The sequence below is a fragment of the Leuciscus leuciscus genome (genome assembly GCF_965113295.1).
Source record: "Leuciscus leuciscus genome assembly, chromosome: 1".
Classification (NCBI taxonomy): domain Eukaryota; kingdom Metazoa; phylum Chordata; class Actinopteri; order Cypriniformes; family Leuciscidae; genus Leuciscus; species Leuciscus leuciscus.
The window spans coordinates 46,695,731-46,714,596 of NC_138725.1; the positions used below are offsets into that span (position 1 = coordinate 46,695,731).

Below are 18,866 nucleotides of genomic sequence, written 5' to 3' on the forward strand. Positions count from 1 at the left end.
TCAACCTTAAGATTCTTTTATTAAGGCTCCAGTCTCTGTACCTCATCTGTTTGTTTTGTGCAACATACTTAAAACTATTTACTACAGTGATATTTAGAGGAAGAGTTTATGCAAAATTACAATTCTGTCATTTTAAGAAGCACTTTATTAAGTGTAACACAAAAGGAGATGTTACATTCTTAAAATTATTGGCAATCGTGACGTGGTTCCATGTAGAAACTTTACAATCCATGGAACTTCCACTGCACAAAAGGAGCTTAGTGGAAAAGGGTTCTTTAGATTAAAATGTTCTTCACACTAAGAAAAAAAAGAAGTTTATTTTAAGAACCCATGGAGCCTTTTCATTGGACCAAAGTTTTTTGTAGTCGAAAAAAGGTTTCTTGACCACCAAATCTTCATACTTAAAACTTTGTTCTTTTAAGAAACCTTTCCCAGAAAGGTTTTTCGGGAAAACAAAAAATGGTTCTTCTATGGCACCACTGCAAATCCTCCCTTTTGGAACCTTTATTTTTAAGACTGTATGTCATCGGCTGCGAAAACAGCCTTTATGGAACTTTATTTCTAAAGGCTGTTCACACCAAGGATAACTAATGATAAAGATATAGTTCTAAAAAAAATTCTAATTATAAAAGAATAGCAGAGTCCACACCACAACTATAACAATAATGGCACAGAGAAGCAATATTGTTGGAGTAATTTTTTTTTTCTTGCTGATGACCAATAAAAAAATGGACAGCCAATCAGAATCCATCCTTTTTTAAAGAGCTTGAACATTTAAAGTGGCAGACGTCAAAACTGCAGCATGTGCAATAAACAGTACATCATCTGCTGGTGTGGACGTTAATATATAGTTATCGTTCTTGATGTGAACGGGCCTTCAGATTGTAGGCAGATTATCAGAGACTGACAAACTCCGTGACCGTTCACTTTTAGTTTTCCATACAGTAAAACAAATGAAAGGGAACCTTTCTGCCAAACATCATCTTTTGTGTTCCATGGTAGAAGGAAAGTCATGCAAGTTTGAACAACATGAGAGTGAGTAAATGACAGAATTAAAATTTTTGAGTGAACTTAAAAACTGTCTTATCTAATTTTAGTTGGATCTTAAGGTGTTTCTTGTTTTCACAGCTTCTGAAGTTGCCTTTCGATACGGTTCACTCGCATTGTGTTAGTTCACTAACGCTTATGAGGAAAACTGGTTCCTGATGGCAATTCAGCCCACTGAAAGGGGTGGGGTTGGCAGTCTATATAAGCCTTGCAGAAATGCCCAATTGTGAGAATCTTTCTCCTTCAGCGTGAAGATCATCTCGGTGCTCCGAAGACTGAAGCCTCGCTCTCCCTGTAGTTGAACAAGCTTTGCAGCGGAACAACGACGCTCTGCAGGCAAGCCGATTCTACACGCTCTGCAAGCAAGCTGACGCTCCTCATCTGGCACGAGTGGCATGGTCCCTTGGAAATCACCCCGCTTTTACCAAAACATGGTTACGCTGGGCTAGGTTTTCAGGAGGAAAGTGGTCGTGACAGATGCCTCCAAGACAGGCTGGGGTACCCTGTGTGATGGCAGAATAGCCTTCGGCTCATGGGCATTCCCTATGTCAAGTTGGCACATCAACCACCTGGAAATGATGGCGGTGATTTTGGCCTTCAAGGAGTTCCAGCAGGAACTCAGGGGTCATCATGTCCTGGTCCGCTTGAACAACAGGATGGTGGCTGCTTTTATAAACCACCAAGTGAGTGAGGACGGTCAATTTGCCAGGCTTCTCCAACGAAGGAGCAGAGATGCTTTCATGTGGCGGACCGGCACCGGGGAATGGAGACTCCACCCCCAGGCAGTCAACACGATATGGCGCACCTTCTGTCAGGCGGATGTGGATCTCATTGCGACAATAGAGAATTCCCATTGCCAGATATACTTCTCAAAGGAAATGGACATGCTGGCACAGAAATGGCCTCGTCTGTGCCTTTATGCCTTCCATCCTGTAGCCCTACTTCCGCAGGTCCCCAACAATTTGGTACCCCCAACCGGAGTTGTAGAACCTGCATGTTTGGCCCCTCGACCGGAACTATCAGGCCTTCCCCAGGAAGTGATGAGATCGATCTCGGAAGTGAGGGCTGCTTCCACAAGGCGCCTTTACGCTCAGAAATTGTCTGTTTTCTCAAGCTGCTGCTTAGCTCTGAAAAAATACCTAGCCAAGTGCGAAACTTTGTCTGTTCTCATGTTTCTGCAGTAGATGCTGGACGGTGGGCGCGCCCCCTCCACTAAGTACACACGGCGGCCATTGCAGTAAATCACGCCTCGGTGGCCGGCCAATCGACTGGGAAAAACTACCTGGTTGTTAGGTTTCTCAGGGGAGCTAGGAGGTTGAATCCTCCCTGCCCACGTTCGTCCGTCATGGGACCTCTCCACAGTCCAGGGCTCTCTGGGACCCTCCCTTTGAGTCAACTGACCTTCGGTCCTTCTCGCTTAAGACTGCCTTCTTGCTGCCTTTAGCGTCAGTCAAGCAAGTTGGAGATCTGCAGACTCGGTCTGTGGAACCTTCCTGCCTTGAGTTCATTCCTAATGATCCATTCCGAACTCAATTTTTTTCCTTTTGAAATTTTCATGTTTTTGGCACCTGTGAGCACCTTGCACTTTACTGGCTTGGGAGAACCTAAAATAAACATAAAACTGGCATTTAACGTCCTCCATGTGTTGTTTTGAAGAACTCCTGCTAATCTGTGACAGACTGTAAAGTGGTCCTCAGGCCGAGAATACACTACGTGCCGAAAGTGTTGAAAGGTAACGTTTATGGTTACTCGCGTAACCCTGGTTCCCTGAAATAACTGGAACGAGCATTGCGTAGCTGGCGTGCTACTACGCTGCACAGCGATTTATGCTCGCTGCTCCTCAGTCAAAAAATTCTGACGATTGGGCATTTCTGCACTGCATGGCTTATATAGGCAGCCAGCCCCGCCCCTTTCGACAGGCTGAAATGCCATTTGTCTGTGCACTTGCGCAGACGTGAACCAATCAGGATTCTGATAAAACGGGAGTTTTCCCCATGAGTGTTGGTGAACCCATTATCTCAGGGAACCAGGGTTACCTGAGTAAACATTAACGTTTTCTTTGCTAAATTTAGAACGAAATAACATTGGGATATATCAGAATATAGAATTATATAACCATTTGAAACAATTTAAAGTAGAAAGTTCAAAATGTTACAGGGTACAGCTTCTGACAACTGAATAATCTCATTATAATGGTATGCGAAAGTCATTAAAGGGGCACATTACAGGTGATCCACTCATGAAAAAACATGTCTTTATTTTTTTTTATAATGTCTGACAACTGCAGTCCGAAGACATTCCAACTGACAACAGCAAATCTTTTGTGTACATCTTTCAATCACAAGATGGCATATATTGCCTGCAGATACAGTATGTAATATGTGTTTTAAAAGAGTCATGGACTAGGTCAAGGCATTTTTACTGATGCAAATTTTGCACTTTGTCCTTAAAAGGAGTACAAATACAAAAATTAAATAAGGCTTTTAATTTCACTCCTCTTCATCACCTATTATGCTTGTTTAGAGGTGCAAATTTTGATCCAGCAAAACATACCTCAGTAAATTAGAAATATTGGTCCATGAGGCATTTTAAAGAGAGCAGAGTTAAGTACAGGAAACACAAGACCCTGACCACTTTCACAAACATACTTCATTTACATGTTTTGAAGTACAATCACTATCATTTTTGTATGTTGCCCTATCTCTGAACACAGAAACATTACCAAAATCTACCACATATCAGACAAAGCACTGATGATGGTCACCAAACAGCTTCTTTTTTTTTTTTTTTACAACAGCCAACTGATGAATATCTGAAGGATGTCCCAAACACATCACTTTGCAATTTACACTGCAGTTCAGACATTTGAGGTCTGTAAAGATTTGATAAGTCTCTTACGCTCATCAAGGCTGCATTTATTTGATCAAAAATACAATAAAACAGTAATATTGTAAAATATTATTACAAATTAAATTTATTTTATTTTCTATTTTAATATATTTTAAAATGTAATTTATTCCTGTGATGGCAAAGCTGAATTTTCAGCATCATTACTCCAGGCTTCAGTGTCACATGATCCTTCAGAAATCACTCTAATATGATGATTTGCTGCTCAAGAAACATTTATGATTATCATCAATGTTGAAAACAGTTATGCTGCTTAATATTTGTGAATTTTTGAAGAATAGAAAGTTCAAAACAGCAGCACTTAGAAATAGAATTTTTAGCAACATTGTCATTTTTGATCAATCTAATGTGTCCTTGATGAATAAAACATTTTTAAAATTTGTTTAGTAATTTCTATTCAAATTAAAATGCAACTAATCGTGGCTCTGATAAAAATAAAATGATAACTTTTTGTTCAAAATCCACAAAAAAAAAATCCCAAATCTTGCCTTTTCTCAACAGGTTTAGAGGGTTCACGAAATCAAACACTGAACCAACACCATATTGAACACACCTAAGAAGACACCCTTATCTACAGTGAAACTCCACCCTCTTTTAGGAAGACCACCCCTCGTAAGCGTTTAGTTGGAGAACGTGTCAAACGTTTGGTGATTCCATATTTCAGATATTGCACTTTATATACAGTACCCAACAACATTATGGAAACTGAATATATAAGTTATTGTTTAGGATGCATGGCACTTTATAGCTCTCTAAATATAATACATGCAACGTAACCTTTTTCATTTTTATACAACACTGATACCCTTCAATCAGTTTCATTCCAGCTGATAAATTAACACGTAATATTCCAAATGAAAGTGAAATCACAATCAACATATTCTCGTACAGAAGTTCACAGAACGGTACTACCTATGAACATTGTCACACCACTTCAGTTTGAAGAGCAGTGCCAGTCATCCACAATGATAGACCAATGACATCGCACATGGACTCTTGCTCGGCAGCGTTTCAGTAAATTGGCACCTGGTAGGTTTGGCCGGTGGGGTCCAGGTTTTCAGTGAAGGGTGGGCTCTGGTATGTGTCGTCAGGCTCGGTGCTTGTGACGGTGGGGTAGGGCTGGACAGGAGGGATGCCATCGATGTGCTCTGTTGTGAACAGGGTCATATCGGTCCCTAGCAGATACTTCTGCACCGCTCTTACAGTCGAACCAGCCTGAAATATAAAGAGAAAGCAACTGAAAGTCACAGATTACTATCAAACTCTCTTTAAAAATAACTACTCTCAACTCTGACCACTTTTTCTGTTCTCAAAGCACTACAGAAATATTGGTGACAAATGATTCTAGTACTTGGCATTTAGTTTTGTATTTTTGGCTAAATTTGTATCCTTAGCAACATCACTTTAAAAAAAAAGTTGCTGCCTTAAATTTTTAAGTACAATCAACTTAGATTTTTAAGTAATTTCAACTTAAATTACATTAAACTGACTTTAAAAATTTATAGAATCTTGTATAACTTATATAAAAAGTTGATGAGTTAAAACAATGTAAAAACATATGTTGTCATAACTTATTAATCATAATTTTATACAGTGATGCTAAAACATCACAGTATTATCAAAACAACATTTGCAGGTCCTTGTACTACGTCTTTGCAAGAAATATGAATTAAACATTTGCAGTGTATATATATATATACAAGATAAACATTTCACTCTTGTTCAGTACTGTAAGAAATAGCCAATTTCTTTCACTGCTTCACTCACATCAGGACACACCACCAAACACTATTCTTATCCTCATTCATGGCCAGGGAAAAGGAAGTAATTCTATTACATGTTCCCAAATCCCCTGAGGGCTGAAACCAGTATGTAGAGCAAGCTAATGTCGATGAGATAGGTCATGATTTAACAACTTCCTCAAGTACTCATGAACTCAAAATGGATTGGTGTTCTGCAAGAACGGCAGTCGCTCTCATAAAATGACAGTAAAATGTATTTTCATTTCCATTTTCTCATTTACCCAGGTGAAGATGGAGAAGAAGGAAAAGGTTATGGCAGCTCTGGCAGCATCCGCTCCCTGATTTAATGGCAGCTCATCTGGGGTGGTGCGTTGCCATTGGTTAGCCAAGAAGCAGAAACAAACAAACCACAAAAATGCCCAGAAACCTGTAATCATGTACAAAATAATATTAGACTAATGACAATATACAGTAGTTTACTATACTGCCCCGTGTTTACATAAAAAGACAAAATCACAAATAAAAGTGACAATGTCTGAAGGCAATACAGTACTTCTGTGGAGATTATGAATCGTTGCCAGACCCCATTAATATTTCACAGCTTAAAAATAACATGCAGTCATAGAGAGTCTGAGTCTGTTTGGACTTGCTCTCATTATTTACCTGAAAATCCAATGTCCAGCATCACTGCCTTCTTTCTGTCTTTAATACTGCTGATTTGTTGGAACTTCACGTCAAGGATAATGAAGAAAATGCAGGCTAGAAATGCTATGAGCCCAATGGTGGTTCCATAGTTGCAGGCATCGTTGTTCTTGTTGAAAACACAATAGAGCCTCTCGCTGCCGTGGTTGACGTAGCCTTCGTTAATTATGGATCCAAACACCACTATTGAGAAGATCTGCAGGGGAAAAGATACGCATGACTTAATCATGTGTTTTTATTATAATGCTGTCAAAACCCTTTGTAAATGACATTAAACATTTAATACTATTACATTAAATACTATTGTGTAAAGGCAGTTGATATGAAATGGCAAGCAGAGACAGAGGCTTCCTACACTGTCAAGTTATACTTCATCTAAAATTATAACAACATTTTTATCATTTTTGTAGAATTATAGTTACAGTTTTATATTAATTGAGAGACTATATTTGTACTTTTAAAAATGTACTGACCATAACAACTTTATTTAAAATGTGTAAAATGGTGACCATGTTACAACAGCTAAAATATACACATTTTCATTTCTGCATAATAAATTATACATACATTTTAACTAAAATCTTGATGTTCAGAAAATGGACAATTTTTTTTAACTCCCTGATTATACATACCTTGGGTCTGTGGAGAATATATATATATATATATATATATATATATATATATATATATATATATATATACATTTTTCATTACATTTCTAACTATTAAAAGATTTCAAACTTACTAACGATAAGCATTATATGATGTAGTAATGTTAGTTAATGTTCTTAATTAAAGCAATTATATAGTGTCTATCTTTTTTAAATGTTTCAATTACAAAATGAAACAGAAAGATAAACTTACACAGACATAATGATATCCACTGTATGACCATATCAATGCTATTCAATGAACATTATGTAGGCCTACTGTAAATGTTCTAAATCAATATTTTCCATTTGTAGGACAAAATGTCCTTAAAATATTGTTCAGTATGAAATCTTTTATTTCTGAAAATATTTATGCTAACACCTAATTTACACGAAATAAAATAAAATCTTTGACTGAAAGAGAATTTGTATTGCACAAAGCCATAATCCACGTGATGTGTTTGTCTGATGCAAAAATGGAAGTAACAGTACATGAGCGTATAGTAAAGCAACAACCAATCAGAATCGAGGAGCCGGTCATATAGAAGCAGACTGTGGCTGCGGATCAAAACCTAGTGGGCTGCCTATCTAAACAGCATTTCTGAGCAACATTAATGCTCAAAATGAGACACTCGCTTATATTTTTTGATACACTATACAGTGATGCTCATACTGAAAAAAAAAAGAAGAAAAAACGATATCAAAGAGAAACGTTCATCAATTTAGGCTCTAGGCTATAGCCTAGGTATATAGCCTATATGAAGTCACGTCTACGTGATAATAGGCCTATTGATAAATATAATAGGCTACATAATAATATAATGCTATTATAAACGAATTAATCTCACAGTAATAAACGAAACAACACAAATGATTCAAGAATAAGCGCGTGTATTTAGGCTATATTCATGCTTCTATATGTTATTATTCTAGAAGGAATCACATGAGTAATCTCGTCATCAGAGGCAAAAACGCTTCGTGACATCAACACGTCAAAATTTGCAATATAAACGAAAAATAATCTTACATGTCTCAAATAAACGCATATCTAAACGAGCGTCATATTTCCAATTGACCTCGTTAAATTATTAAATGAGCGTGTGATGAAAACGTTATAATTATGATATGCTCTGGGTTATTCTCACAGACTACATTTGTCTCCTCTAGGCTGACATGATTATCTGTAGGTAAATAAATGTCTTACCCATGATAATATTCTAAGGATGGTCTGCGGCTGCTGAATAAAGGCAAAAGGGTCGAAAGCAGCCCCGGCTCTCCCAGCACCAAATGAACCCACTCCGTCCATTTTCCTCCTACTGTTATTCAGGCTCTGGGCTCTTGGTCGAGGTAGGCAAACAACACACACACACACACACACACACACACACACACACACACACACACACTGTCAGAGGCGTGCGCAATCTCTCTGATTCTGTGTTACATTCTCAACAGCAACATCTACTGATCGTCTTCTCTTCGGTGTTTGGGAAAGTGGGTGGTTTAGAATTAAGTGTGATTTCGAGTCGTCCAACCTCTTATCTGTCTTTCATCAGCAAGTCCTCATGTGTTGGAAATTAGCATTTTCTCATAACTTCAGTCCTCACACGACTTGTATTTGTTATTTATGAAAACTGGTTTAAATATAATATTTTTGTCTTTACTGTATGATGGACAGTTATGGTAATATTCTCAATAACAATGATTTCTGTTTAAAACATGTCATCCTGGTTTTATACACAGTTGTAAGTGCCATACCTCAAAACATGGTGATATTGCTATTCTTGCACACTATGTGACATCCCTCTCCCATCCCTATGTTTAGGTAACTATCTATTAGAGATCTTTTATGTAACAACATGCATATTAGAAGTGTCTACATTGATTGACTTCTACCAAATCAGCTCAGATGACACTAAATTATTTTTAAGATTTTGATTTGAAGGAGATAAGAATGGGTTACTACTTTTCCAATTTTCCCTAAAGTAAAAGAACTTCCATTTTAAAATAATTAATGGCATATATCCATCCAAAGAAATTACTTATAGCTAGGTCAAAATTTTATATTGGGGGAAAGCTCGTCAATTTTGTGAGAATGACATTGAAACTGAGCACATCTTTTTTGACTCAAAGTTATTCTGTTCTCAGTTGTACAGCAAAATGTACCACATCACATCGACATCCATGTCAACCCCTTTAGCTAAGAACAAGTTCAATTTGGTGTGCTCAAGAAACATTGTACACAGCACTATCTGGTTAACAACATTTTCGGACTTGCTAAATTCTTCATTCATAAATGTAGATTGTCTTATGATTGTGTCATTCTATTTAGTTAGGGAAAGTTAGGCATTTTTTTTGCCAATCTGCAAAAAAAATATCTTACCAATAGCTTTTTAACCATGTGTTCCTATGGGTCTCTAGCAACACCTCCCAATTTATCCACGGCCAAATCCTTGGGGAAATGCCTGGAGAGGTAATCAAAGTTGGGGTGGCCAGACGGCCTGGGTAAAAATAATGTTTTTTTTCGTTTTTTTTTTACCAATATTACCTTTTGAGATGTCTAACTAGGGGTTTTTAGGGGTGCTGAATCTATCCCAGCCATTAGTATTGAGTAAAAATGACTCAAAGTCCATAAAAAAATCCATAAAAAGTGGTTTTATTGAACAATTACAAAACAAAACTTACTAAATCAGTTTCAAATTTAACAAACCTCATCCAACTCCCCTACATCCTCACTCCTGTTATCATCTGGCTGGTTGATGTTCTGGCAAGAGTTACCATGACAGTTCCCACAAACAGAAATACGCTTGACGCCTTGCTTTTTACAGCAGCACCTGAGAGTGTCACAGCCCCCTGCACAGTTGCAGCTGACAAACTTCAGAAGGTAGTCCAGTGCAATGGGATCTGTTGTAGGGACTGGTGCATAACCTTGTTCTCCTTGTTTCCATCCATACTCAAGGACATCCAGTGAAGGACTTTGTAGCAGTAGCCAATCTCTGGTCTGGAGATATGCCCGCGGAGAGTGCTGTGCTGCAGCTCCTGTAGTCGGAGGCAGTTTCTCAGGCTTGATGCTCTCGGCTGCGGCCCGTTTGCTGAAGATATCAAATCTTAAGTCTTCAAAATTTTCAGGTGGATTTCCGCAGAATATGAGCTTGAACAGTTTGCAGCCAGCTTTGATGATGTCACTTTTCTTGGCTCTGATGTCATTGAACACATCCATAGCCCCCTCTGCTTTGTCAGTCTTGCATAGCTTGGTGAGCAAAGTTGGTTTGCTAAACCCAGAAATTGCTGATACGGTATCGCAGCCAGAGAAGCTGTGTAGGAAGATCAGGTATAACGGTATCTCTCCGGGAGGGCCTCCCGTATCTTTCCGACATTGTAAGATGTGTCTTTAGCTGTTGTGAGGAAGACTGGGTGGTTTGCCCTATGATGGACCAGCATAACCACAACGTCTGTGTCCTCGGCCCTCACCTCAACAGAGGACTCCATTGCCTCCTTTAGTGCTGCACACATGGAGTGTCAGCATCATCAGAGCATTGTTGTACACTGATCCTACTTCTTTGGAAGGTCTCAGCAAGGAGGAGAATGAGCTGGGCCTTGTTGTGCTTGTTGTCAAGGAACTTTTCCCGCGGAGCAATGTTTTTTAATAATAATAATAATAATTCATTACATTTATATAGCGCTTTTCTCGGCATTCAAAGCGCTTTACATTGAAGGGGGGAATCTCCTCAACCACCACCAATGTGCAGCATCCACTTGGATGATGCGACGGCACCCATATTGCGCCAGAACGCCCACCACACACCAGCTTACTGGTGGAGAGGAGACAGTGATGAAGTTCAGTTAAATCTGAACGAATCTGAATGTCACAGCATGCATTCTTTGTATGTCTCTGGTGGTCAGGGTCCTTGGTGGAGCTACCATATCCGTCAAAGACCACAGTGATCAGGAGATGCTGGCTACCCAGGGACATCACAAACCGGAGGTAGCTCTCAGCGATGTCCTTGGCGTCAACTCAAAGTGCAGAGCTTCTTTGGTCTTGACTTCGCGCTCACTAATGATGATGATGAGGCGGTTGAAGAGCTTGAGTGAGTCAGTGATTAGCTTCCCTCCATTGATTTTGGGAGCAGATCTGAGGCTGTTGTGTTCCTCACAACAGCTAAAGACACATCTTACGATGTCGGAAAGATCCGGGAGGCCCTCCTGGATAGATACCGTAAATACCTGATCTTCCTCCACAGCTTCTCTGGCTGCGATACCGTAATAGCAATTTCTGGCCTGAGAAACTGCCTCCGACTACAGGATCTGCAGCACAGCACTCTCCACGGGCAAATCTCCAGACCAGAGATTGGCTACTGCTACAAAGTCCATCACTGGATGTCCTTGAGTATGGATGGAAACAAGGAGAACAAGGTTATGCACCAGTCCCTACAACAGATCCCATTGCACTGGACTACCTTCTGAAGATTGTCAGCTGCAACTGTGCAGGGGGCTGTGACACTCTCAGGTGCTGCTGTAAAAAGCAAGGCGTCAAGCGTATTTCTGTTTGTGGGAACTGTCATGGTAACTCTTGCCAGAACATCAACCAGCCAGATGATAACAGGAGTGAGGAAGATGTAGGGGAGTTGGATGAGGTTTGTTAAATTTGACATCTCAAAAGGTAATATTGGTTAAAAAAACAAACATTATTTTTACCCAGGCCGTCTGGGCACCTCAACTTTGATTGCCTCTCCAGGCGTTTCCCCGAGGATTTGGCCATGGATAAATTGGGAGGTGTTACTAGACACCATAGGAACACATGGTAAAAAAAAAGCTATTGGTAAGAATTTTTTTTTCAGATTGGCAAAAAAAAAAAAAAAAAAGCCTACCTTTCCCTAACTAAATTGAAAACGAACTATTTACAGTTTTAAGATCTTGTTCTAATGCTACTATATTATCTATCTTGGTCCTTGTAATACATTTCTTCTCCCTTAGTGCAGTTTTATATTGGGAAGGGTAAAATATTTCAATATAAGCATTTACACCCCCCCCCCCCCCCCCCTCCTCCTCCTCCTCCTCCTCCTCCTCCTCCTCCTCCTTTCCTCATTTTGTAAATGAGCTTAAAATTCTTGCTTCATCCCCCTGTGCTCTCTAAAATGAAAAAGCAATTACAGTGGCCAATTTTTTCCATGAGTTAAGTGCCTTGTAGCTTTCTATCACCCCTTGTAGATTTAGTCATATACACTATTATTTTATTTATTTGTGTAATTCTTTCTCTTTCATTATATTATATTTAATGAAATATAATATAATTTCGATGCTTATTTATTTTGCTTTAATGTCTATTCATTTGGATTTTCAAAATTCCACCAGTCACATGCTATTTCTTATGATTGGGTCTGCTAACTTCATAGGGGCTGTTCAGCTTCACACACTAGCAGGCCAAATGGAACATTTAGGAGGCATGCAGAATATTTTGTCAATAGGGTCTAGTGTTGTTTTACCCTAATGTTCTTCAGCATATTTCTTTTGTTTCATAGCCTACAGAGCCTTTGGCATGACATTGTTTTGACTATCACAACATACTTAGGTTCACAAAAATGTATATAAACAAATGTATATAAGACTAGGGGCTCGTTCTTCGTACGTCGCTAACTCAGTTAGCTGGATTTGATTGTTGACGATTTGGCATGATCTTGGATTGTTTGGTTCTTCGACGCTCATCCTGGACTTGCTGTCATAGCAACAGGTGCGCAAACTTGAACCTGCTCGGGAGCAGGCTTATTTCATGTAAACAGGATTAGATCCCGGCTTCATAAGCGGAGTTGATACGGGAAGTCCATGGGGAAGTCCAGCGCAGCGCGATAGTGCACTTTCTGAGATTGAAATTTTTTTCTCGTGACTTTTTTTCTCGTTTACATTATTAATTTGTTGGAAACGCACATTATTTTCGACTTGTCGGAGTCGGGCTTTAACTACAGCACAAACTGTTTGCATTGCCCTATGATTATTTGCGAGTGGCTCTTTCCTTACACTATTGGAGCAGAGAACTTGATGGAAAGTGCTGTCTGTCGTGTCATTCGGAGTTTACCTGGCGCTTTTAGGTTTAAAAAACAGTTTAAGTTTTTTAAGACCCAATGTTGTAAAGCAGTTTTTTTAAAGCAGTTTTTTTTTTTTTGGGCTATCATTTTTTATGAAGATCATGCAATCATGACCATGCCGATTACAGTATGTCACTCAGGCTTCACTAACGTGATTGGTACCATAGACTATAGGCTTCCATAGACTGCCATCAAGGCCTCAATGAAGGGGATTATGTGAACAGAAAGGAGGTTCACAATGTAAATGTGCAGCCCAGTTACTATTGGGAGTCTTAATATTCCAGATTAATAATATTATATCAAATAAAAAAAGTCATTTGACTAAAATCTTCCATATCACAAATGTGAAAGCAAAATGGCCAGGATCTGTGCATGACTTAAGAATTTTCAGAGATTCACATTTATGCACATTATTTGAAAGTGGTAAGGAAAGTTCCACAATTAAATATCAAGCTCACTGTATTACATACACTTATGCTGATCCTAACAGAACTGCATTTCTTCATAGGAGATTATGACATGTTCCTGCCTGCAGACAGGTGTTTTATGACCCCATTCCCTGACCCAAACCAGTTACAATGCAGTAGCCAGGACAAGGGCACACAATGAAATGAACTTTGGCTGACTAAAGGGAAGATTTCAGTGTCTGATAAGTCTGAGGGTTGCACACCTGACAGGGCCTGTGACATTGCTGCATGTGCCATATTACACAACATTGCCCAAAAAAAAAACAAAAAAAAAAACTTTTCATTATAATATAATGAAAAGTTTAATAAAAGACCAATATACTTAGTTCCTTGAGTTTTATTTCAATTGTTCTTTGTAAAGAAAAGCCAGTGTTCAAGTGCCTGCAACAAGAGATATTAGACACATGCCTCATGCAACAAATAAAAAGGAAAAGTTGGCTACACTGCCCACCTGTAGGCCTATGTCTCCTCTGTCTGTGCTGACTCTTCTGTAGGCCTTTCTGTAAATGTGGAATCCTGCAACTTATATTGCTGCCATAAAGCATACAAGTATAAATTAAGTAAAGTTATTTATGCACTTGCAGGTAGGCTAGTTCCTCCATATGACAGTTATCTGAGAGGGTTTATTCACTGTCCAGTGAAATGGAAACAAATGGACATTACAAAGTCTTATACTTTCTTTCCTTTGGAAAGTTATAAAAAAAATGTCCACTTACTGCACATATTTCAGCCACCACTTTCTTGGGAACAGATACAAGTGTTGGTGTATTATGTAAAAGTGCACAAAAGAGGAAAACACAATGTCATTATATGAACTACACTCTGGAAAAATATTTTTACATTAATATAAGTTTATTAGTTTTGTCAAAGCAATTCATCATTACTCAAGATTTAACAGTTGAAATGACTATACAGCCTTAATTTAATGCAGCAAAAATTATTTTACAGTGTAGGCTACTAAGATCTTTTCTTCTTTTTTTTTTTTTTGCTCAGCTTTTTTCTTGGTTGCTTTTATAAACAGCCAACCATTTATTTAACAGTGTCTTTTATAAAAGAGACTATAATATAACAAAAAAATTACCATTATGTAGAATATTTTTGTACTTCACTTTTGTTTGTTCCCATGTTCTAGTGTGGTGACTCTGACATTACAATGAACAAAGTAATTATGCAATTATTCAAATACAAAAATATAGGCTAATAAGTGATAAAAAAACATCTAACATGGCCACTTCTAACGGATTTAAATTGTCTGCTACTTTTTGCCAGCCCTCTCTCCTGGCTTTTGCAGACTTTGAGGTGTTCCCTGGCGTTTTGCATTAAAACATTAAAATTCCGAATAAACTTCGACTATTAGTTCTTGCTCTGCTGCGGAGAAAAACTGTGCGCGCTCTTTGGCCACTCTGAGCAGCCAATAGCAGCGTTGCTGATCAATGTTTCTACTATCGATACATGTCCCCTTTTAACCCAGTGCATGAACGCGCAATTATCTCAGATAACTCAATCCAGCGATACTAATCCTATCCGGCAAGTGTGTTCGAAGAACCGAGTTAGCCAGATCATGATTAGCACGATGATATTATCTTGGATGTGTCATTTGATCTCGGATGTAATAAGCAACGTACGAAGAACGAGCCCTAGGTCTAGTAGAAATTGCTATTTGTGAGTAAATAAAAACCCTGAAATGAGAAAAGTCATGTAAATACACTGGTAATAAAAAGTGTAAAACATGAAGAACACTCAGTTATCGGTATTATGGTATTATAAAGTTATAATTAATTTAATTATTTATAAATAAATAAAAACTTTGAAAATAAGCAGCTTTGTCATTATAGCAAAAGTATCAGAAATATAGGGGGTCCAAATATAGTCTTTGACATTGAGGGGCCTTGGAGTCAAAAAGGTTGAGAACCACTGCTCTAAACAAACAGAACATTTTTATTTCCAGCTGTTGAACAGAGTTCATCCAGTTACCTCTGGGCTATTTACATCCACCGAGAGCTCAACCATCCAAAAAAAGTATGGGCCATAACACCATACTCTTGTAGACAGACAAACTCTTGATTAAAAGTCACAATTTAGACATTTGTATATTGATAAATCATTATATCAGTTAGAACAAAGTGCAAGGTCAACATTTATATGTTTAATATGCATGACTCCTGATTGGCACTGCAACCTGCATTTGTTGCAGCAAAAATGACAGGTCCACAGAATCAGTATGTGACGTCTTTTAGCTCATGTTCATTTCAGTCACAAGAACCATCTTTCCAGCCATCCCGCCATCGCTCATCCACCCTGCTGCAGTCAAACTCCGGCTTGCCTAACCGGATGTTGATGTCATTATGGAGGCGACACAGCCACTGTGAGAGGTTGTGCCGGCTGTTAGTGTCTGGTTGATTTGTTTTCAATCTGATAAGAGACAAGATCATTGAAACATATGCTACCAAACATAAATGTGAACACTGCAATGCTTCTGCTATAAAATGGTAGAGGACAAACATAAAAACCACAACAATAAATGATAACAACCTTGATCTCAGGTCCTCTGCGCATTCATCACACGGGAAAACCTTTGAGAAGAGGTTGATGAACTGTGTCATCTCCCCCTGTTGTTCTGTGGTCGGTGTATCGGGATAATATGCAGCCATAGTGTGAAGAAAAGACCATGAGCTCCTGCCCAGCTCCTCTCTGTCCAGAGGGCATTCAACAGGCTTAGTTTCCTCCACCGCCCTGCTCTCCTGTTCAAATATCATATGATTGTTTACTGTAAACAATAGCAACTGTTGTAGCATAACATTATTGTGTTGCTCTGGCAGCTAAACTATAGTTCTTGACTAGTAACTATAACCAGTGTTGGGGGGTAACTCATTACAATTAACTTGAGTTACATAATCAGATTACTTTTTCAAGTAACTAGTAAAGGCATTACTTTTAAAATTTACAACAAAATATCGGAGTTACTTTTTCAAAGAAGTAACGCAAGTTACCTTGTTTTCCTATTTATTGACTGACAGCTCTCTTGACCCCATGTTGAGACAAAACGAACTGCAGAGGCGTTGTGTTTACACATGATGGTTATTGTAGTTCTAGACTAAATGTGAGCATGCATTTACTCATCTCACGTACACACAAAAAATTCAATATTCCTCAAAATGCAATGCAAACCTCCAATAACTAAATATGTTAAATAAAACATACATTTTTATGCATTTAATCTTACCTTATTGACCAATATACTTGCTTCTGACCTTCAATGATTCAGTTAAACCATAAGCAAAAATGACTATAGATTTTTTAGTTTCTTATTGGTAAAATAAGTGTTAAACTTTTCTCCAGCAAAATTGGCAGCACAGCTGAAAGGTTGGTTTGAACTACGCCCTCTACTGTACAACCATGAATTTGCATTTCCTTCAGCCTGAGGCTTGTTATTTCACTTTTGGTGAGAAAGGGTCTTTACATTTGCCCCAAAATATAACTTTTTTGTTTTAAAAAACAAGCCCATCCCAGGTGAAAAAAGTAACGCAAAACCATGACTGGCTTCTTCTACCAATTAGTTCAGTGTAACTGGTTCCTATAAAACAATGGTTCTCAAACCTAGACACAAAGGCCCTCTGATGTTGAACACAATATAGACTCTCATAGACTCAGATACTTCTGCTGTAATTAATCTGCTTGATTTCAAACTACTTTTATTAAAATAAACTGAGAGTATTGATATATTGAATTAATTAACCACAGTTCATTTTGTGATTCCAGAAGTTTTAAAAACTGTATTTCCTCATTAAAAACAATAGTTACAGAAATATGATTTCAGTTTAAATCTTGTTAAGCAGTTTAATGTAAATTATTGTTAGGTTATTTTACATATTACTTATTATTATATTTTATGACATTATTATTATCATATTAATAATGATTAATTAACGTAAATGCTTTAAAGTCATCCTGCAACTCCTTTGGAAGTTTACTGAGGCCCACTGGTTGAGAACCACTGCAAAAAAGATTGAATTTACTTATTATAGTAGCCAACATATTTAGAATGTTGGCAACTAGAATACTATAATTGTATTAAAATTAGATTTTTTATTATGAATCTACAATATTTAAGAATGTTCCACATATGGTTGAAAATACCATCATTAGCCTAGAAAGATAACATTCTGGGAGTCCAGACTATAAAGGAGAAAGGATGCCAGCCACTCTGTGTGACTGCTGGCCTTTTCTAGCAAGAAAATAAGCCGCAGAGACAATTGAAGATGTTTGTCTCTTATTCAGTGATAGAATTTTGTTTGCCACCACAACATATACCATAGTTATTACTAAATTTAGTGTTACTATAGTAAAACTATAGTGCAAGAGGTGAAAGATTAAAATGTAGCCTAATTCTGAAATTCTGAAATGTAAAAAATCCAAACCTTTAGTACAATACAACTGTACTGACAAGTCGATATAAGTTCAGCAAGGATGCATGTGTTTAGTTGTCATCTATTTTGTTTACACAGATGTTTTACTCCTGATTCTCATTCAAAATTGTAGTTTCACTGTCACCTGCACTGAGACTGAGGACGTCTGCTTCTGCAACTTCATCCATGATTTAAAATCCGTACACGCTCGGCACGGTTTCTTTTTCGGTTCTCCGGTAGTGGTCGGGTCTTTACTCGTACTGTCCCCAGGTGGTCTGTCAACCACGGGGAAAGAGAAACCCTCCATACCAGCGTTATTTTGCGTGGAGGATCGCGACCCGGCAGCGGCTGCCATGTTTAAACTCGCTCGATGTGTTATGTAGTAACAGGGTTGCCAGATCTCCGTGATAAACTCAGCCCAATCAAAACTAGTCTAAAGGCCATTGCACACTGAGTCCGAAATTCGCATCCGAAATTTTCGCACGTTAAAAAAAATATTCGACCTCACGTTATGTCAATCACGCTTGCACACTGTCTACGAAACTTTCGTCCGTAATAAAAAAATTCGGATCGGGTTCGATTTTCTGCGTTTTTCGCATCCACAGCCAGTATTTTGAGAGGTTTTTTGGACAATTCAGAGCCACCGTACAAGCGAACGACAAAATCCACAATGGATTGAGCAGCCAATTCGATTACTAATCATGTATTATTTGGGTATAAAATATAACCTGTATACAGCTGTTCTGTCTGCCCAGCGCTTCCGCCGGCCGTGTGTGTGTGTGCGTGTGTGTGTGTGTGTGTGTGTGTTTGTGTGTGTGTGTATTCGCGCGCGCGCCCATACCTTAGACATATAGCCTACTGCCAG

At 38.4% G+C, this 18,866-nt stretch overlaps 2 protein-coding genes across 2 annotated transcripts; both read right to left on the bottom strand.

Moving 5' to 3' along the window:
* Positions 1 to 4,044: 4,044 nt before the first annotated feature.
* syngr3a (synaptogyrin 3a) lies at positions 4,045 to 8,560 on the bottom strand. The gene is made up of 4 exons (XM_082177747.1): positions 8,253 to 8,560; positions 6,360 to 6,594; positions 5,978 to 6,123; positions 4,045 to 5,169 (listed from the first exon to the last, which is right to left on the bottom strand). Exons 1-4 carry the CDS (start codon positions 8,352 to 8,354, stop codon positions 4,966 to 4,968), a joined length of 687 nt encoding a protein of 228 aa, XP_082033873.1. The 5' UTR covers positions 8,355 to 8,560; the 3' UTR covers positions 4,045 to 4,965.
* A 6,953-nt stretch (positions 8,561 to 15,513) lies between these two features.
* gfer (growth factor, augmenter of liver regeneration (ERV1 homolog, S. cerevisiae)) lies at positions 15,514 to 18,385 on the bottom strand. The gene is made up of 3 exons (XM_082180395.1): positions 18,147 to 18,385; positions 16,128 to 16,336; positions 15,514 to 16,007 (listed from the first exon to the last, which is right to left on the bottom strand). Exons 1-3 carry the CDS (start codon positions 18,354 to 18,356, stop codon positions 15,845 to 15,847), a joined length of 582 nt encoding a protein of 193 aa, XP_082036521.1. The 5' UTR covers positions 18,357 to 18,385; the 3' UTR covers positions 15,514 to 15,844.
* Positions 18,386 to 18,866: the final 481 nt, after the last annotated feature.

Excerpts from the sequence above, each read along its gene's own strand:
- syngr3a (XM_082177747.1), bottom strand. The coding sequence starts at position 8,354 with ATGGACGGAGTGGGTTCATTTGGTGCTGGGAGAGCCGGGGCTGCTTTC. Across the intron at positions 6,124-6,359 it reads GCTGGACATTGGATTTTCAG|GTTTCTGGGCATTTTTGTGG; the intron begins GTAAATAATGAG and ends ACATGATTACAG. Across the intron at positions 5,170-5,977 it reads TCTTCTCCATCTTCACCTGG|GCTGGTTCGACTGTAAGAGC; the intron begins GTAAATGAGAAA and ends TTTATATTTCAG.
- gfer (XM_082180395.1), bottom strand. The coding sequence starts at position 18,356 with ATGGCAGCCGCTGCCGGGTCGCGATCCTCCACGCAAAATAACGCTGGT. Across the intron at positions 16,337-18,146 it reads CGTCCTCAGTCTCAGTGCAG|GAGAGCAGGGCGGTGGAGGA; the intron begins GTGACAGTGAAA and ends ATATTTGAACAG. Across the intron at positions 16,008-16,127 it reads GCAGAGGACCTGAGATCAAG|ATTGAAAACAAATCAACCAG; the intron begins GTTGTTATCATT and ends GTCTCTTATCAG.